General features: G+C 38.4%; 3 protein-coding genes across 6 annotated transcripts; 2 read left to right on the forward strand and 1 right to left on the reverse strand.

The window, feature by feature from the left end:
• The first annotated feature begins 570 nt into the window (after nt 1-570).
• LOC135946722 (MICOS complex subunit Mic60-like) lies at nt 571-4,605 on the forward strand. The gene is made up of 11 exons (XM_065495050.1): nt 571-731; nt 898-971; nt 1,094-1,423; nt 1,483-1,679; nt 1,736-2,064; nt 2,120-2,230; nt 2,285-2,428; nt 2,540-2,747; nt 2,799-3,016; nt 3,439-3,680; nt 4,187-4,605. The coding sequence occupies exons 1-11, from the start codon at nt 687-689 to the stop codon at nt 4,392-4,394; spliced, it is 2,106 nt and encodes a 701-aa protein (XP_065351122.1). The 5' UTR covers nt 571-686; the 3' UTR covers nt 4,395-4,605.
• Nucleotides 4,522-9,384, reverse strand: Scgalpha (sarcoglycan alpha). 4 transcript variants are annotated; one of them, XM_065495054.1, is made up of 10 exons: nt 8,857-9,384; nt 8,594-8,749; nt 8,328-8,479; nt 8,191-8,269; nt 7,206-7,407; nt 6,870-7,044; nt 6,585-6,814; nt 6,455-6,517; nt 6,065-6,331; nt 4,522-5,080 (listed from the first exon to the last, which is right to left on the reverse strand). In XM_065495054.1, the coding sequence occupies exons 2-10, from the start codon at nt 8,721-8,723 to the stop codon at nt 5,053-5,055; spliced, it is 1,326 nt and encodes a 441-aa protein (XP_065351126.1). In that variant the 5' UTR covers nt 8,724-8,749; nt 8,857-9,384; the 3' UTR covers nt 4,522-5,052. The 4 variants fall into 4 exon arrangements, with proteins under 4 accessions (XP_065351126.1, XP_065351125.1, XP_065351129.1 ...); XM_065495053.1 differs by having other exon boundaries at nt 6,065-6,334; nt 8,857-9,383; XM_065495057.1 differs by lacking the exon at nt 6,455-6,517 and having other exon boundaries at nt 8,857-9,382.
• Nucleotides 9,385-9,769: 385 nt separating this feature from the next.
• Nucleotides 9,770-20,492, forward strand: 5PtaseI (inositol polyphosphate-5-phosphatase A). The gene is made up of 12 exons (XM_065495051.1): nt 9,770-10,003; nt 14,489-14,530; nt 15,268-15,368; nt 15,437-15,588; nt 15,649-15,752; nt 15,806-15,922; nt 15,978-16,118; nt 16,172-16,264; nt 16,717-16,794; nt 16,853-17,038; nt 17,096-17,164; nt 18,693-20,492. Exons 1-12 carry the CDS (start codon nt 9,941-9,943, stop codon nt 19,173-19,175), a joined length of 1,629 nt encoding a protein of 542 aa, XP_065351123.1. The 5' UTR covers nt 9,770-9,940; the 3' UTR covers nt 19,176-20,492.
• Nucleotides 20,493-20,806: the final 314 nt, after the last annotated feature.

Consider the following 20,806-nt stretch of genomic DNA (forward strand, 5'->3'; position numbering starts at 1 on the left):
TTTTGACCACCTTTGCCTTTTTTTCAATAAATTGAGCGTAGATATTTCATCAGGAATTAAAAATAAAATCAGGAAAATCACAACAGGTTCATGCGCGAATAGATTTCAGATTCAAATACACTCTCTTTTTATTTTGTTAAGACAAATATTTACAGGGGTGGCTCTTAAAATTTTATGTTTGCAAGCAGAAAATATTTTTAAATCACGGCTATCAAGCATCATACCCTAAATAAAAATGGATGTGCGTTCTCAAAGAAAAAACAATAATTGGACTGGTTTGGATTGGTAAAATAAAAAAATAATAAATAAAAGTAATCCATTTTATTATTTGGTATCATTTTATTGTTATAAATGTTATAAATTACGTCACCCACCCAAGTAGCAGCAACATTAAAAAGGGGTTTTAATAAATATGTAATAACAACAATTAAAATGTTTTTAAGCGTTGCTTTGAAATATGTAATACATTTTGAAATAACTATGTATTTTTTACAATTTTAAATAAAAATAATACGGTTTTTCCTGGTTTCCCTTCGCGCCGTGCCATCGATAGCTTCTGTTGAAACAAGTGAAAATCAACGATCACCTGCCTCGCCTCCTTTCCGTCGACATTGCGGGCCGCTCGTCACCTTGTCACCGCATATTTAGCCCGATTTTATGAGATTTACCCCTATTTTTAGGAAAACATGTTGCGGACAACAGTAAAGGGTTCCTTGGGACGCCTCGGAAGGGTGAGTTTTGGCGCACTTCACGTTGCTTCAAATTATTTTGGTGTCGAGAAATGTCTTACTGTGCGGTCGTGATCAGCGGCATCAATCAATAATAATTTTCTCTCAAGATGATTTCTTTATCTCTCTCGTTGCTTTGGACTTGAAATTAATATTCGCCCACTTGCAGATGTGTTCCCCGAGACGGTCAGCGCTACCACAGAAGGAAATTCGAGCACATCAGTCCACGAAATCAGGCGGAGGGTACGATTATGGATGCATAACCTTTAAATTAAATTTCTTCATCTGAATAAACAACCAAGATTATTTGCCAATTTTCTCAGAGAAACGTATTAAATTAGTTAATTGCCAAAATAACGTTTCAGTGGTAGTGGAAAAATCTGGGTCCCGATCACAGCCTTGACAGCTGCCACCGTCGGCACAGCCATCTACGCAAAATATGATCCCTCCTTCAGGCGTCTGCTGGAAGATAACGTTCCCTACTCAGATCAAGTCATTTCAACAACTAGTTCGGTCATCGACACCACCACTGGTCTTGTTGACTCCGCCTCTGGCATGATAGATTCGGCGAAGGGTTTCGTTTCTTCCACTCAAGAGAAGGTTACAAATCTTTTTGGTGGTTCCGAGGACAAGCCCAAACCCCTAGCAGCTCCTGTTACCCCACCACCCACCCCTAAAGTGAAGGAAGCTGCCCCGTGAGTCCTTCTGCGTCATATTTAACTTTCTAATTTAATTTAAATTAAATTAATTTCAGGGTTGTAAAGAAAGAGGAAACTAAGCCTGTCTCCAAACCCCCTACGCCAAGTGCGGATGACAGTCTGTTGAAAAAGAAACTTGAAAGGGATGCGCAAAATGCCGCCCTCAGTGGACTGATCAAGCTCCAGGCCTCTGTTGATTCTGCTTGCGGCTCTGCATCCGCATCCACGGCCAACGCAGTTAATCAAATCAAAAGTATGAATCTTCAATTCTGTTAACTAAGCAGAGCTTAAACTTTGTCTTACCTTCAGATTTGGGTCAAGATTTTTCGACGTACTCAGCTGATGAGCCTTCCGAGAGGCTTATTGCGTCCCTCATCTCCAAAAATACAGAGGCTGAAATCGTCACGAAAAAAGCTATTCAATCGGCTGGAGAGGCAAAAGCCAAACTGGACAGCCTCAAAACTGCGGTCAGCAACTCGACAGCTACTGCTGAGGGGCTCAAGTCCATCCAGGATAGTATCGCAAAGGCTGAGAAGCAGCTGAAAGACGCCGAAGAGTCGCTCTTCAAGGCTCAGGAGGCAATTAAGCCTTCTGATGCCCTCGCTTCACAAATCTCCACTGCCTACCACAAGTTGAAGGTTTGCAAAACAACCTAACTAAACCTGAATTTGGTTATCAAATTTTAATTTATAGCAAGAGCTTGGTCCAAACTGGGACTCAACCAAAAAGGACGACCAGGATTTGTTTGTATTGCTGATTTCGCTCCGCATGCTCCACTACAAGGAGCAACTTAGCAAGCAATCGGTTAGTTGATAATTCATACAATTAATGGAGTGTTTAATAAAATTTTCATGCCAGAAAATGGACGAACGAGTTTTGGTCGACAGTCTGAAGGCTGCCGGCGAAGAGGGTCTAGAGGAGAGAGTGCAGGAACACCTTAAAGGCAAGGAAGAGGAACTGAGGAGGCAACTGAACGAAGAATACCATGCACAGATCATTCAAGTACAAACAATGTTATGAGCTATTGTTATTCCACAAAGCTAAAAATATTAATTATTAACGTTTGAAAAGCAATGTAACCTAACTAATAATTATTGTTTTAACGTTTTGAAGGTGAGGGACGAGGCAGAGAGGAGAGCCCAGGCGCAGCTCCGTCAGCAGGCAATGATCATGACCGACGACAAGAACGCTGCGTTGGTGTCGCAGAGGTCGGCCTTCTCTCGGGAACTGTCTGACAGGATTGGCCACATGGTGCAGCAGCACACCCAGCAGATCGGATCTGCTGTTGATGCTTTGAATAAAGCTGACAAAAACATTAAACGTGAGTTGAAACGTTGCAGTAAGTAATTTATTTAATAATTTTCTGGCGCAGAGAGGGAAGAGGCTGTCCTCCACGGTGCAAAACTACTGGCCATATCTCGCAGCTGTGACAGTCTGATGCGTTCTCTTGGAATTAATCCATTCCCGGCCAAGGACTGGACGCACCAGCGTCGGAACATTGACGGTCATGTTAGGGACGTTAAAAAAGTGTTTGAGGGCAGAAAGGATGAGTTTGTTGAAGCAGCATTAAAGATGCTGCCTGAAAAGGGGGTGAGTACTTGCTAAAAATTTAATGTATCTATACTATACTAAATTAACTATTGACTGCAAGCTATGGAAAGGCAAATTTAAAAATTAATTAAAAAATTGTTCAATATTTTACTATTCTAAAACTGAATTCCCGAACACATACCTTTTCTAAGTTAATAATTCTCAAAAATAAATCAAAGAGTACAACATAAACTAATCATTATAATTACTCTGCTTAGTAAAACATCCAATTCAATGTATCGAAGAGTCAAATCTCGAGCCTGAAAAATGTAACAAAGAATTTTGTTTTTCAACTTTGATCGTTATAGTCTTTAAAATTTTATTTTTGTTTGAAACATCTTTATTTCTGTCCGTTTTACTTAAACCAAGTTAAATAGTATATTAATAAACTGAGCTAATTCTTTGTAATTGCCTCTGTTCAGATCAAAAATGGAGTACTTACTGAACCAGCCCTGAAAGCTAGGTTCAACGATGTCGAAAGGGTGGCTCGAAAAGTGAGCATGATCCACAAAGATGACGACGTGCCCTTGACCTCTTACCTGCTGTCCTACCTGCGCTCCACTGTCCTCCTGCAGCCCCACACCAGTATAAAGCCAAGCGAAATCAACAATGACCCTACCGACATCGCTGCCCTTGACAACAACGCCCTTCTCGACAGAGCAAAGTAAGCCGCCTGTCATCTCTCTGAAATGTTTTTGTTTTTCGTAAAATGTACCGCTAGGTTTAAAATATCAGCCTTTTTTAGGGGTTTGCAAAATTTTCCATCCGTGTTTTTGTTCTGAAAAGAAAAACCAGAACAAAATGTCTGTTTGTTCCGAAGGATAGATATTATTATGCATTTTTGTCCAAAAATCCATGAAAATTTTCTAACTAACTAAGCGGAGAGATTTTTTTTAACTTGACCACATCATTAATTCTTCTATTTCTAGAAAATTAAATCATTCGTTTAGGCAATTGAAAATTAATTTGACGGCTTTACTTTTAAATTTGACTTTTTAAAAACTATTTTGAACTTTCTACTACCTTAAATGCTCCAGCAGCAGCAAATTGAATTGTAGCTTTGGAAAAACAGCCTGTAAAAAGCCATAATAAAAGCTTTTTTGTTATCTTTTGCATGCTAAAATTGCTTATATTTCAGATATTAATATTGAAGCATTTTTTCTGTTGCAGATACTTTGTCGATCAAGGAGACTTGCTTCAGGCTGCCAAGTATGCAAACCTATTGCGGGGTCCGTCTCGATACGTGGTAAGTGGGTGGTTGGAGGAGACGACCACTTTGCTGGAGGTGAAGAACGCAGCACAGACGCTGGCCGCGTATGCTTCGCTCTTAGTCCAAAAGCAAGTAATACAGCCTGAGTTGTCGACACCCAAGGCGTAATCGCTTTAGCCATTTTAGCCAGACTCAGAATTCAGTGTAAATACTTCGAAATATAATCTTTATCGCTTTTCGTTCCTGCAGGTTCTAAAAAAGAAACTTATGACTGTAAAACTGAAACAACAGCAAATTAATTCACCATCTTATTTATTTGTTGGATATTGTTCACATTCAGTTGAATAAATGAACGGTTGTTACCTCAAAAATGCAGTAAGTACCAGCGCTTTCTTTGTTATGTTTCACCAGTAGAATTTGTGCAGAGCTCAAATTGTTCTAATAGAATAAATTGGATAATCACGTTGCAACTAACAATTTTAGTATTGATATGGGTTACTTGAGGTCACCGACTCCTAAGTATTTCAATTATAATTAACATCACATCCAAGCTCAGAGAAGGCAAAACTGCTTGACCCCTGTCTTTTGAACGTTTCAACCCTGCTGTTTTAGCAGCTTACAAAGTTAAGTTATTGCTCTAACTACAACATCAATGTTTTTAACAAATGCCGTTGTATATCGAAGTTATTCTTGTGAAGGCTAAATTCTGCCACTGTCAGCGTCAATCCATCTTGTCAGCAACCGGTCATCTTCAAAAATATCCCAGCAGTTGGGCGCTGTGACAAACTTCTCAGCAGTACCACAACTTACCGGGTTCAGCTGACGGTCAGAAATCAGATTCGGCGTATGGTGATCTGGGTGGATCAAAATAAATATTTGTTAATTCAAGGAAAAATTCGTAATAGATAGTCGTCTTAGGTAAAATAGTAGTTTTCGTAAAAGCAGCGGATTTTGACAAAAATTGAACACGAATGTAAAAAATTTGTAAAAAGTCAACTGTTAAATATGTGCAAAAAAATCAGTCCAATTTTTCAAAAACGCCAATTTTGCGCTAAAAATGAGCTGGATTAAACAAAATTTGTTTTCCCGCATTTTACCTTTTTGACCTTCAAAGAGGAAAATATTTTGCTTCAAAATAATTACTTTCAGAAATTATTCATTCATTATTTTGTAAGATATAATATAGCACTAGAATTATTATTTTTTTAACTCTTTTTTTACCACTCAACATTGGAATTAATTGATACAGGGCAGCGTGCTAAAATTGTAGCTTTTTTTCTAAAATATTTACAGGACAATTTTGGCATGAACTGAATCCCTAGGAATTAGGGGGGTTTTCAGTCTTTAAAAGTCTTTTGTCTAATATAAAATTACACGTGTTTAGGAAAAATACGAAAATTGCGGAAAAACTCGCAAATGAACAGCTTTTTTTAAAATAAGTATACTGTTTCTTTTTTAAAAAAGAAACGTCTTTTTAAAAAAGAAATGCAAAATTTCGCAGACACTGCCACAAAATTCACTCAATATTTCCTACTCGAGTTGTAAATTTACAATTTTAAATAAAGACTATCTATCAATGTTCATTTTGCTCTGATTTTTTAAACATTCAAAAGAGTTTTCCCAAATCTACAAAAATATTCAAATTTGAAAATCTGGAGACGAGACATATATAATTGCTGGTACATTTAAAAATTTGGGATCAATATCCCGTTTTCCCAAATATTCAGAACCCCCGAATCAATCATAATAATTTTGAAAAATGTTTCTCCATTTACCCATAATATGAAAATTTATATTCCAAACGGAAAATTAGCCAAAACGTGTTTTTATAATTTTACCCATGGTTATTGTTGTTGAAGACGCCAATATAGGGTGGCGGATTTGGTCGGGTGAAGTGGGCATCCTCGTCCAGCATTCGCGGGCTCATGCTCCGGGGCAGCGAGCTTGTGGGGCTGGCGGTAAGCGACCTTTGGGCTATCGGTCGGTCCGGCGTTAGGCTGGGAACGCGGCGCAAGGAGAGCGAGGAGCGGAGGGGGTCGTTCGGTCTGTGGACGGGGGTGTACTGCAGCATTTGCACTCTCTCGCATCCCTCCTCGTTACGCTTGCTTCTGAAAACAGATTTTGGATTTTAGGGAAAATTTAAATTTAAGATGGCGATAGAACAGTAGAGAGCAAGAGAGAACGTTAGTGTAGAGAGGTTAGTGCTATGATTTCCGAGTACACTATACCTCCAATATTCTTCACAAATACTAAACACAGAATTGAAAAACTCTTCTGACGCCTCGTCCTCGCTGGAATTTTTTAATCACAGCATGAATTCACGATTCAACTCTGCCGGGGAATTTGTTCTATACTCACATTCCCTCATGGTGGAAGCAGAGAATGACGGACAAGAGAACGAGTATCAGGATCAGAACTATCATGGGCACGAGAATGGTGACGATGAATTCGTAAGTGTAGCTCCGCACGGGCACGTTTTCCCTCGAAGGAGGTGCGTCCCACAATTCATCCCCCTCGATGAACGTGGAGTAGTCGTAATCGTTGTTTTCCGCCGCCGAGGTATCAACTTTGGTTGTTAGATGCTCGTACTATCACATTTAAAATTAATTAAAAAGGTGGACTAGACTTCTCAATTTTATTTACCAATTTGAATGAACACCAGTCAAGGGCGAACCTTTGTTCTCTGAAAATCCTCTCGACGCTGGTCCTTTTGAAGTCCCTGGGGCACGAGCTCATTTTCCCCAGCGGTTTCACTTCTTTCTGCAGCTCCCGCAAGGCCGGTGAAAATTCTTTTGAACTCCCAAGCTTGAGGACGACCCTTTGAAATTGAACAGGTGTCTGGTTAAAATCTCAATCGACTTGATAAAACAAATCGGAGCGTGTTTTCGTGTTACGCTCACATAAAAGTAGCAAACAGCGCGAAGGCCATGCAAGTGCCAAAGCGAAATAGTTCCTAGAAAAGATTGCGTAATGACTCACCCCTCGCCTTCGGTGGGTCTCAGCGGGCGTCTGGCCCCAAGCTGAACAGCAGACGCCAGCATTGTGATATGTAGGTCGGCTGCACTTGCCGGCCATAATTTATGCCTAAAAATGTCCAGAAGGCGGCTCTGTCTGTGCGACTCGAACAAGTCTTCCACGTTCAAATTGTGGATTTTCAACTGCACCTCGTATTGCGCAGGAACTGAAATGTCAAAAAATTTATTGATCAACGAAACAATTCAATTTTGCTTTTATAAGAGCTTAAATTATATAAATATTGACTCGAGGTACTTAATTTTGAACTTTGATCCAATCATTTTTTCAAATTTACTTAGCACCAAAGTGGAAAATTGCCCTACATTTATTGTTTAACGAACCCAGCTTCTGATTATATTATCTCAAAATTACTATACTATAGTAATAAACACCAAAACGAAAGGCTAAAACGATTTCTTTTCGGTCTTGTTGGCCTGTGCCCTTCCTGGCAGTGCAGTAGGCGCTGCCTCCCCTTAGGTTTAAATATTTGTCTTTTGAAGCCATCTAACGTCAGCTCAAATACAGTCTTATTTTCACGCAAAAAACAGCCTCAAGTTTACAAAAATAACAATAAAATAAACTCTAAAATTCATTTAGCTGAAATTGTAATACAACCCAGATCTCCAATTGATTCTGCTCGAATCAGCTATTATAACATTTTCCCTCTCGAAACTAGAGAATATGTCAAATTTCTTTAATCTTTTTTATTCCTAAACGGTATATGGGCAACATTACACGATTTTTCCAACATGAATGGGAATAATTAAAAAAATTACTTCAATTTATCATAATTAAAATCCCTAAACAGTATCTTATGATTGTTTGCCAACCATATCCAGAGCGTCCACAATACTGTTATTTATAACTTTCTTTGAGCAAAATTTACAAGTTCTTTCCATGCTTGAAAACTCTTCTTATTTTTCTAAAAAAAATCAAGCCGTTCTCGTACCTTCTTTCTGCTTTATAACAAGAGGCACAACTCGTCGCCTTGTCTCGTAAGTCTGTTTATTGAGAGCGACGATTTCGACCTGTAATAGATTTTTATTTGAAGAAAAGAAGCCTCTCACAATAGCTGATTAATCACACCTCTATTTCCCTGGGCTGAGGCCACTGCGGAGGGACGCCAAACAAAAATCCCTGTTGGTGCCTGGGGCTGTAGACGAAATTCATCCACAGCGGCAAATCTGGAGAGTTGATTTGCGTCGCTCTGTATTCATATTGGTCACGACTCGTGGCCCCTGAAATAATTTAAATATGAAGCGCCTGCGGAATCGGAGTTATGCAACTTGTTTAGCACAGGAATCAAGCGGGTTGCATAAATCATAATTTATATTTTTGATCGAGAGCGGTACCGTGAAGGGTCCAGTTGAACATGGAGGGTTCAATAGGCAGGACGAACACTTCGGTCATGTGCACGTATTCGGCATTTGATGCGAGGAAGAGCATGGGAAGCAAGATTGCGAGGGAAGAAATCGCTGCCATCGTTTTTGTGTTCTGGGAATATAAATCTGAAAAATCGATCGATTTGCTCATTATTTATTTTCTCTCGTTGGCAAGTGGAGAACAAATCTTAATTAAAGCACAATTGATGCGAGCCATGCGATAAAGCACTCACGCGTCGAGAGTATTTTTCACGAGATGGGGAGAAGACAAAGTGGATGTTTGCTGCGGCAAGCAAAGTCAAGAGCTTCCTCGCGGAACGCCAATCAATAAACCATCGAGGCTGAATTTGAATACCGCACGGGCCGAGGAGAGCGTGTTTTAGCTCATCATCTCCTTCGCCGCACGAGCGAAAAGCGTGTGTCTCGGCGGTGTAGGCGCAGCCAGGGTGCCGAACCTGAGACGCGAACCGCAAAACCTCAGCTGCGTGTGTCACGGAAAGATCGCGTCGAAACGCCCGCGGCTCTGATTTTTGCTCTGCGTGAGTATTTATAAATACACCATTTATTGATGGCAGGCCTCCAAAAGGGGTGCGCGCACGCTCCCTGCGGCCGCCTCCGCCGCCCTCCGCCTCCCCTGACAGGAGCGAAACCCCCGCGAGATGCGGCGGCAGTGGCACTCTTGAGAACTGCTTTATTATTTCGACTCGACAAAAGAAGCACGCACATTTTTAAAACGACGCTGCGCGCGTGGTAATAAACCCTTTCCAGCAACTTTTGCATTCAGCGTTTACGTATATAACACGTCATTCTCTCGCGGTAGATAGGATTTTTTGTTTGCCTTCTTGCACTGTGACGTCAATGCAAGCAGCAGAGTGGGGAGCGAGCCTTTGTTGCTGCAAACCGGTTTCCAGAAAAACCGGTAATAAGCAAAACAACAGGTGCTTGCTGAATCCTCCCGAAGTTATTAAATTCTTGAATGAATCAAAACAGTTTTTTGGTAAAATAATAAAAGAAGAAAAACCTCAGAGCTTTAGTTTGATAAATCAAACACCTTCCTGAAGGCAGCAGACTGGTCGTGTTGATTTTGTGTAGATGGTGCTCATACCGGTTATTTAAGCTCCGGTGTGTTTTCGCCATCAGCACCGAATGGTCTGGGGCAGTGCTGCTGAGTGCAGAGTGAGAGCGGGCGAGTCGAGCTCAATTGGTGACATTCAACGGCGATTCAGGGACGGAAAGCAGGCCTGCAGGCGACATGGATGTCAACCTCGACTAGAGTAGCTTTTCATACAGAGGTTTCGGAGCCGCATCGACGCCAACATGGCCACAAACTCGACGCCAGTGATGCTGGTCACGGCCAACGTCGGATCCATTTTCGAGGACGTAAGTTGTTGTTTGATTGCGCTTTTTTTTCGCGTGCGGGGGCAGACGGGGAACGGCTGCGTGCCGCCCCCGAGGCCGACTCGAGGGCTCGGCGTGCGGTGGCGGCGGGTCATCGACTCGTCGGCCCGTGGCGTCGACCTGGCGCCGCGCCGTGAACACCTGCGCCACCTGACCCCGATGTCTGTGTCGCTGCTTTGTTTTCGCTGCTCTTTCCACTCCTTTTGTCAATTGATTTCGCCCTATTTCATTGTTCCCACCGAAGGCTGAATTTTAATCAGCGGCCTCTCGTGCTTTGAAGTGCTGCCCGCCTGCATAAAATGCTCAAAACGACGTCTTTTTGCTCAGTGTCGGCCGTGTTGCTCGCCTATTTGTTTTGGTTTTGGTGTTAAATTATCGGATCAGCTGATCAATTTTTGCACTTGCTTATTTCGAGGATACGCTCTTTTAACCGGCTAATAGCTATGAGCACAATTTTTTTAATAACTTATAATTCATCATTTTAGGTCTGCAGGTTTTTATATTTTCTGACCAAACACCGCAGTAATAATTGTGTACAGTAAACAAGCTCAGATAGGGTACAATGTTCAAAGCTTGTTTCCATTTGAATTTAAACGTGGACGCGTTCTTCAATGGCATAGTATTTCATTCAAGCTGACTGAATCGCATTAAACTATGTATTTAGTCAGATAGAAAATGAAAGATTTAAAAAAATATCAAGTTCGCTTAGTTCCTCGAGTATTTTATTTCTCTTTAATGCGGAAAGAACCCATTTGAAATAATTTAATTAGTTCAAAAATATTCTAGGAAAATTATTCAATTCGTACTTTTTAAATTTAGGACAATTTTTTGTATCAAAACCTAAATTTTGTCTTTTTTAAAATAATTTCATTATTTGGATTGAGCAATTATTTCATCTGAAACCCAAGTATTTTAATTGTGATTCTATGACAAAATGGATCTTCTTGCCCTACATAATTTGTTTTGGTAATTGGTGCTAAATTATCGGATCAGCTGATCAATTTTTGCTATTGGTAACTTCAATAAGACGCTCTTTTAGCGTGCTAAAATTATAAAATTTCAATTGTTTATTTTTTAATTCTTCATTGTGGTTTTACAATATTTACTAACCAAACACAAATAATAGTTGACTATGGTTCACAAACTCAAACAAAGTACAAACTTCATCGTGGAGACCAATGTTCAAACTTCGTTTCCACTTTATTTTAAGTATAGTATTTCACCGTGCCTTAGTTTCATTCAAGCCTACCAAATCAGCATAAAATAAATACAAAGTCAGACAGACAAAGATAGATTTTAAATAAATTACTTTTTAAGGATTTTACTTTTTAGCATTTTTTGTGGACAGTGCCTATTTAAAACGATTTATTTTAAGTAGCACGACAATATTCACTGAGATCCTTTCTATATATATTTCGTAGCTTGAAAATGATTTAATTTTTATTTGTCATAAAGATAATTTTGTATTAAGTTTTAATGTAAATTTATAAATTGGAATGAGCTGCTATTCCAGCTTTAATTTAAGAATTTTAGACCAAATTAATATTAGAAATGATGGAATTTTCGGCTGACTTGAATTTTTGTAATAGGAATTTCTAATACAGGGAGATTCGAGTTGCGAGGTTGTCAATTTCGTTGCTTGCGCTCACTTAGAGATGAGTGCAGGTGGTCGTTTTCAAGGATCGCTGATTCAATATTCTCTGCAGCTAATACTTTGTGGCTATCTGAATTTTGTTTTGGAGTAAGGGTACTGCTGATGAGGCCTGCAAGGCCGAAACAGCTGCTGCACAGTGCGAGAACGTTCGATATTAATTTTATTTTACAATTTTTCAATTTGTTTGCCTGTGGGAAAAGCCATTATAAAATCAGTATAATTTAAATTGGTTTTTGTTATGTACTAAATTTAAGTTTTAGTGCTAAATTATTGGACCAGCTGATCAGTGATTTGCTATTGTTAACTTCGAGGGAAAGCTTTTTAACGTTTTAATAGTAAATAAATGTTGATCATCAATTCATATAACTCCATCATTCTATTGGTTCAAGATTGACATATTTACTAACCAAACGCCAAATTGTGTACAGCGCGTACAAACTCAAACAAAGTCCAAACTTTGAATTAGAGAGCAATGTTCAATGATAGTTTCCATTTGAATTTAAAGCTGGCATAGCATTTCATCCAAGCTGCCAAAGTCACAATAAAATAAATTTAATAGTCAAAAGGAAATTGATAAGTTAGATTGTTAATTGCATCTTTCAAGTTCGCTCTGTTCCTTGAGTTTTTTTTATTTAATTTAATATGGACAATGTCTGATTAAAAATATTTAAAAGAATCAAAAAGTATTCTTAATTAAAATTCGGTGCTTGATAGATTTTTAAATTTTAGAAAACTATTTCAAATTCAGGAAATTTTTTATCAATGCCACAAGTATTGTAGTGTACCTCGCTTTTGCTTTGAATTTGTATCACGTATTTTGCATAAATTCATTAATATTTTCTATTAGATTGATCAGTCGTTTCCCTTAAATTATTTTAGCTTTATATGAAAAAATAAATTTCTTCTGTACTATAAAAGCTCGAGCTGTTTTTACTTTTATCACTTTATTTCTCTTTTATCACTTACGTCACTTTTGGTTTGCCTGATCAATGATTGTGAACGTGTGTTCGCGTATGTTTTGAGGGTACTATATTACAACGAGCAAATGTTACAAAAATAACAGTCACGGTTCTGATACTCATGATATGACAATATCAAAAATCTAAACTGTTACCTAGTAACGACAGCCAAATATTAAAATTCAGTGCTTCAGGAAATGAAAGCAAAACTTCCAAGTTACATTTTAAATTTGTTTTGCATCAAATTTGTGCAATTATATTTAACAGAAAAACGTTGCAATATTTTTTCAAGCTTAATTTTCAAGTGTAGTAAAATTAATCGGACTCCGTTCTCTTTGCTAGAAAATATGTCTTAATTTTCTTTTTTAAGAGAGAAAAAATTCCTACAAAAGGATTAGATTTTTCACTTTTCATATTCAATATTCCTCTGTACATTTGTTTGTGTTAATCCTGAAATTCAGCAAATTTTTCAACACTTCACTTTGCCAATCAAACTGACTGCTATATATTTGAAACACCACAATACAAAAAAAAAATCAATGAAAAGTGTTATTGTAATTAAGTCATTTTTTTCGTTTGATTAGCTTACTAAGAAAAATAATTAATAATTAATATTTTGCGTTTAATGGTTCATTAAACGCAAAATATGCGTGCAACGCTACATCTAAAATGTATAAATTTGAAAATTTTTGCTCTAAGAAAAATATTAATAAAGCTTCAAATTGAAGAGACGTATTTAGAGGAAAGGTATACAAATTAAATCTTAACTGTCAAAAACTTAAACAAACACGCAAAAAATAATACTCATTCGAAAATATAAAGAATTCTGGTTTGTTCGAAGTTTGAAAACGCAAAAAATGATTTTTGGAAAATTTTTGCGTAAACTATCCCGCAAAAAGTGATTTTTTGATAAGTCTAGGGATTCGAAGTTATTATGAACAGAAAATTCTAGCACTTAACTAACGCCTAACTAGGTAAATCCCAGTTGTGCAGGTGTGTAATGCACGCGTATTTTTTTGTTAGTTTGATCGCGCGCTGACAATTACTTGGTAATAAAATAATGGATGTTAATTGAGGCTGCGTGCGTCGACTGCGGTGGAAACAATGAGCAAATTTTCCCATCCGAGATTAATACAAACACAGACACAGTGTGGCCTTTGGTGAGTTCATTACCTGCTGATTGGATTAACTTGCTTGAATACAAAGGCGACCTTGGCAGATGAATGAATGCGTAATTAGTCAATTAATCACATTGCGGCCTCGCCTGAGGCCGAATTGCTTGAAAACGCACGCGATCCGCTTCGGAAAAGGGCAATATTCGCAAAAATCGCTGCATTTCGGGGTCATGGCGAGAGCTGGCGAACAAACAGGTGTTCAAATCAACTCACCGCTATTTTCTGGCTTCACTGCTGCCCCTGGCTCGGTTTGTTTTCAAGTGCAGTTATTGAATTAGACCCTTCCAAGGTCTACTTCACTCGCAGCTAATTGGTAATATTTTTGCCGCAAACCTTCGCTATCTTTCTTTACTCTAAAAATGGGCAATCAGAGTAAAGTTTTTGCCAATTTTAAACATTTCATAATTATATTATAATTATAATTTTGTTAAATAATTCAGTGTTGAAAGGTCAGATCTATAGTCTTAGTTTAATATGTTTTTAACATTTATTTTTCACCCATTTTTGCGGAAATAGCAATTTACGACCAATTGTATAGCTTCGATTATCCCAGATATGTTGAGAACGGCAAAAGGTGCAATCATGTAATGTGCGCCAGTTTGGTTGGCATTAATGCCCCTCAGAATGTTCACACTTTTATCTTATTAACCTAACTAAGTTTGCTTTCTTCTTGTTTCAGCCCGAGGTGATGCTAAAAATATGGACAGCGGAATTTCTTTCTGTAAGTCATCATTCTGACGCTTGTCTGTCTTCACTCTCTCGTGTTTTAAAAACTGTGTTCTGGCGATGAGACCGAAACTGACGCAACATTTTGGACATTTCCGCTTTCAATTTGCTCCTCTGACACGTGTATCGTATTCTATGATAGAGCAGAGCTCATCAAATTTATACCAGCTCCGCATTTCCATCGTGACGCATTCTGTTTGGATCATATTTTAACCGGAAGCGAGCTATTTAATGTCGCGTGCACGAATTATAGTGAAGCTATAAATGTCTAACATTATAGATAAAAACATTTTTAGTTTAACGGGAACTAGGTTAAAAATATATGATTTTGAGCCTTTTTACTGCGCAAGCCAGATTATTGAAAAATTTAAAAAAAAAATGTCGGCTTTCATATTATAAACTTTTTACTCAATCCAAATCTGAAATGCGTAGTTAATGGAGAATAGCCATAATCTCTATTAACTCGTTTATCTATAATTTATCAAATATAAACTTTTCAAAAAAAAAAAAATTATTACATTAGTTACGCCATGAAATACAAATAATTACAATTTGCGCCAAAAAACTCTAGCCTATATTTAAATTATTTGTTTTCTGTCGCATCAGACGTTGTAAAAGCGAATCTTCGCGAACGTTTAACGCCCCTTTTAAAAATAATCCATCAAAAGGAAGCGCAACGCTAACACAGATTAACGCCCGCCTTACAACTCATTTGTTTGTTGTTTCCTGCAGCAAATTGCTCGTCTAGAGCCAAAATTCATCGCACTTCACTGCCAGGAAGTGGGAGGCAAAAACTACGAACAGAGCATGAAGCACGTTGACCATTTCGTCGAGTAAATAGCAGCAACATTTTTTTTTTGGAGGCACATTAATCTCTCTGGATGTCGTTGTTTATTTTTAGTTTACTGATGACCAGCGAGCAACTGAGACTGTTTGATAAAGTAAGGGTTTATTTAGACGAGGATTACTCCTCAGCCGAGAAATTCACAGCCCTCGGAAGCTTCTACTTTGTCCACAACTCACTGACTGATGTACTTATTTGGGACTTCAAAGGTGCGTGCGCCTCTCCCCCGTTTAATTTGACATCATTCAATTAAAATTAATAATTTACAGAGTCAGATTTCGTGCCGTTGAATGGCGTCGAGATCCATTCAGGGAGCATCGAAGATGTTGCTACAAAAGAAAAATCAAAATTCCCACAAGACTTTTTTCCAGAAGTATTTAATGCCTGATTAAAATTATGAAATAATCTATCTGAGCTTGTTTCTAGTGTAAATGGTCGAGAAAAGGCTTCTTGAGAACCAGATGGAGCATAAACGGCACCATTTTTGACCTGATTAACATTCACCTCTTCCATGACGCCTCCAACTTTGTTGCGATGGAATCTGTAAGCTAAATTCGAGTTTTGAGAGCGTGTTTGGATAGTTAAATTTGTTTCACAGGCGCCGTCGGTCTATAGCAAGAACAGGAGGCGCGCGTTACGACACCTGCTCGAGAGATTTCATTCTGATGAGCTCGACTGCACGCCATTTTTCTTATTTGGCGACTTCAACTTCAGGACTGAGACCCAAGAAGTGGTCAAAGTATAAAAATTCAAAATTTTCATGTCACTGTGAGCTAATAATGGAATTTGCAGAAATTATCTGAGGGGTTGATTGCGGTGCCAACTTTTAAGTACAATAATGAAGAGGAATGCACCAAAGTGATCTACGAAGATGAAGATAGCCAGGTACTGGAGCAATCCAAAAATAAATACTTGGATTAAAAACCGTTGCCAAGAGGACCAATTTTTTCTGATTAGTTTAAAATAATGAACATTTTAAGCCCTATATCATGGTTAAATATGAAAAAAGCTTGTACAGAATATTTCAAATTTGCAGATATTTTTTGAGGAAAATACAAATTGATGGTTTGATAGAGTACCTATCTCATGGGAGCTGTATTTATATTTACTCTTATTTATATATTTTCCTCGAAAGTAATTTAAAAATAACACTCGCTTTTTTCTATTTTTACCACCGAATAGGGTTCAAAAATTAAGCCAAAACCAGTAGGAAAAACAAATTGATGCACTTGGCAGCATGCAATTAAATATCCAGATTTTATTTCAACAATAAAACAACCATCAAATGGATATAAAATTTGTATTATAATATATTAATAACATTGATATATCCACAGGTTGTATTGAGCTTAGGCAAAAAGGAATTTTGCCATGTCGATCATCAGAAGATTTTCGTAGACAAAAACGGAGAGTGGGTATGAGATCCATCGCCTTTTGTGCACCCCAGTGCTTTTAACCTAATTTTTTTTCCAGTTGCGGCAGTACGACAAAGAAATGGAGGCATTCAGCAGCGACTTGTTTGAGTTTGATATTGCTTTCCCCCCGAGCTATCCTTTTGAAGAAGATGAACGAGGAGCAAAATGCTACATGCAGACCAGGTGCCCTGCCTGGTGCGACCGAGTCCTCATGAGCCACTCGGCCAGGCAGCTTATCCAGGATGTAAGTTGTTTCCTGACCTGATATCGTGCATCTTATCACCTCGATCTTCTTATCTAGCACTCGGAAAGCGGGAAGAAACTGGAGTACTTTTTGATGGGCCAGAACACTTGTATGGGTGACCACAAGGTAATTATTGAGAACTAGTTTCAATCTTGTTTCTCTTTCAAACTGTATAATATTCTGACTTAAAATATCTCTTGCACACATGCAGCCAGTTTACCTGGATTTTGAACTGGTCCACAATTAGAATCAGGTACAGCTCAGTTAATGGACAGATTGGTGTTCGATTTTAGTGTATGCCAGGATAGCTATTAGGTTAAACACTGATAAATATCAAGTTTTTTGCTTGGTCTGCAAGCAATATATGCTGTGATTAATTTCTCACTTATATTTGCATGTGTTTTCTTTTATTTTGAATTTTGAAGGGCTGCAAATTTTCTCGGTTACGCCAATTTGTAGGATTGGGAATTTAAGTTGATCGATTTTTCCTGTGCGTTTGATTCACTTTTAGACACATCTATTAAGCACAAAAATGCATTATTTTCAAGACCAAAAATTGTGAGTTAAAATTAGAGTCATTAAAACCCATCTATTAAAAATAAATCCATGTGGTATTATATGCACGCTGTGTAAAACGTTAGGTTTGTTGGATTTTTCCAAATTTAAATCTAGTTTTAAAGGTAGTTTTCGATATATTTAGAAATTGCTTTTAATTAGCTCCAGAAAGGCTAAAAATAGTTGAAGGAGTCATTTAAAGTCCCAATTTAAGCTTTAAGTCCAAGTTTGAAATATATCTGCTTTTATCAGATTTTAAGGCTATTAATACTTTTTTCTGAATCTCTTTTTTCATTTCCATATAAAGAGTTTGCTTAAAATTAGTTTTTACAAAATTGAGTATGTATCCTGCATTTTTATTCCTTGAACTAACCTGAAAGTTTAAAAACAGGAGAAAAATCAAGTTGTTAAAGAGCAAGCAATTTTACAAATTCTGGTTACTATCATTTACCATTTTTTCAGTTTCTGACTAGGTCTCAATGCACCAATATTTAAAAAAGTATGAGTATGTTTTCCTTTTTCCTGAAACCATTGACATCATGAAGCGTTTTTTGAACCACGTACAAACTGGAAATTTTACATGTCGTGTTAGTCAGCTCAGAAAATATTTAAATATTTTCTCAGGCCATTAGCCAATTGCCTGACAAAAGTAAAAAATTGTGGGACTGTTTCAAAAAGTAAAATATTATACCTACCAATCTATTTGTTTTGTCAAGAAGAGTCCACCATGATTGAATAAATAATATCTTCACATTTCTACGTACAATGACATGATAATGTTTAATCCCATAATAATTTTTTACCTTTGGAGCCTCTTAACTCATTAGATACCACACGATTTCAATTATTTCATCAAATACATGAAATCCTTAGAGGTACCTTATCAGTAAAATGTTTTTTCATGTGCCCTAAAACCCATTTTCTATGGCGTTTTATGCACAGGATATTGTAACTTTTGAGTTACCTCCTCCTACATTACAGGCCATTCCCCGATCACTTTAATGCAAGCATCACAATAAAATAGTGGGACGGAAATTTGCAGCCCTCTTTGTTTAATATTTATGTATCTTCTTTTGCTGACAGCTCGATTATTTTTCAGCCAGTGTACCTGAAGATGTGGGTGCTGCCGGAGGCAGGTGAGGTTTTATGCGTGCGGCACCCCCCGTCAAGCATGTCCTCCCCCCCGCCGTGCACGGGCTGCGCTGAGGGCGGGCAGGGCGCGTTGGCGGCGGCCGCGAGCGCCGCCGACCGGCCGCTGGTACGCGCCCATTCCGGAGGCGTGGAGCGGCCGCCGCACGCGCTCGCCAACTCCAAGTGCCGGTGCCTGAGCGAACCGGCGTGGCAGTCGTCGCCGTCGCGCCACCGGCTCATCTCGTCGGACGCGGCGCGGCGGCAGCTGTCACGCTTCAGCAGCCACCACAGCTCGTCAGACGAGGACTGGTTCGAACTGGTCGACCCGGCCGTTGAGGCCGAGGAGGTCTTCCTGCCCGCGGCCGACCAGAAAGCGGTGGACGCGCGTCCTCAGCCGCAGCGCCTGCCCAAAATTCCAGACGAAAGAAAATGCTGCTGCACGCTCCTCTAGCATGAACTGTTTTTGTGTCCATCTGTGTGTCCGTCCGTCCGACCAACCGGCAAATAAGACCTGCCACCCCCTTCTCTCACCCAGTCATTGTTGATTTATTTACCTTGCAAAAATAAAGTAAAATTGGTGGAATGCTGCGTGCCCACTAACCTGACCGAGCATGTCGAGAACGACGCAGGCCTAACCGCGCTGGTCGCTGGTGTTGCAGCTGCACCACTGGCCCGGCAGAGACGGTTTTCGGAGGCAGCTGATGCTCTCAGTCCCAAGCTGGAGTTGATCAATGCAGCCTCGGTGCAGCACATCTTCAGAGAGACCACTGTCTGACAGCGGCCCTCGGCGCTCGTCCCATTCTAGTCCGACTTCATCCCATCACTCGTCAATGTTGTTCAATCAATAATATTATATGTATAATTATATGCGTGTTTGGTCAATTAGTATAACACCCCGGATTCACGTAATCGAACACTGTCAACCAAGAATCTGTCAATATATGTTTAAGATATAATTATGTAGTAAATGAATTACGCATTCTTAATTAGTTAAGGTGGAGCAGCGTCCACGCTAGTCAGTGTAAGGATATCAGCCAGTTTCTCCAAGTGTTTGAATCTCTTGAGTTGCTGTTTTTTATTTCTTAAACAAATCAAATTGTTTATTATACTCGCCGATTTTCCTAATCAACTACAAACCCGCTGATTAGGAAAACCGTTGAATTCCATAATCATGCATGTCTTTAAAAATTATGCTGTTAACTAACATTTGTCTCGTCTAAACGGAAATAAATAAATGTATAATAAATGTTCACAACATCGCACATTCCCAGTTGTAATTTTGCCCAGAAAAAATCTGTCTGATATGCCACTCGCCAAAAATCGGATGTAGTTTCTCCTGCCTTTCAAGATTCAGTGAGACACCGGTAGTGATCATTAAAATGCCTTCCTCCTTGTTGTCATTTTTGGTTGCTGCCTCGGTATGCTGAGGAGAAGTTTTAACTCACATAGCACCTAAGTATGATTATCTAATGCTTATTATTTGAAGTTGTCGAACGCGAGGACAAACTATTTACTCAATTCTAACGCTACTCTATTGTTCAAATAAGTGTATGCTTTCATCTAAAATTTAAACTGCGCCAAGAGCTAATTTATTTAATGCAAAATATATTCCATTTTTAAATTTTTAGAGTTATGCGAGTTGTTCAGAGATATAAACGAATTGATTATATATTGTTTCAAAAACCGGTATTTTATCGACTTAATTGTTCTTCTTTTTGATGGACATGAAATGTTTTAAATTGTAATAAACGACTTAAACGTCAGAAAATGAGTTTTAATGGTTGTTTTTCCTCTCAAAAAGTTGAATTTAGCTAAACAAAATGTATAACAGATAAATTATTCTGCGAAACCAAGAAAACAATTTTTTCTTGCCAATGCAACCAAATAATTTAACTAGTAAAATGATCCAAAATAAAGCAATTGAATAATTTGTGTTGGTTTTAGAAAATTGAGTAAAATACTTGAAATTTTCGTATTTTTTATATCAATAAAATTGAAGAGCCGCATTGGCATTTCATAGCATTATTTTTAGATTCACTCATCCAAATATGAGAATTTATAGTTAAAGCCAAACAAATTACC

The sequence above is a fragment of the Cloeon dipterum genome, chromosome X (assembly GCF_949628265.1).
Source record: "Cloeon dipterum chromosome X, ieCloDipt1.1, whole genome shotgun sequence".
In the NCBI taxonomy this organism is placed as follows: domain Eukaryota; kingdom Metazoa; phylum Arthropoda; class Insecta; order Ephemeroptera; family Baetidae; genus Cloeon; species Cloeon dipterum.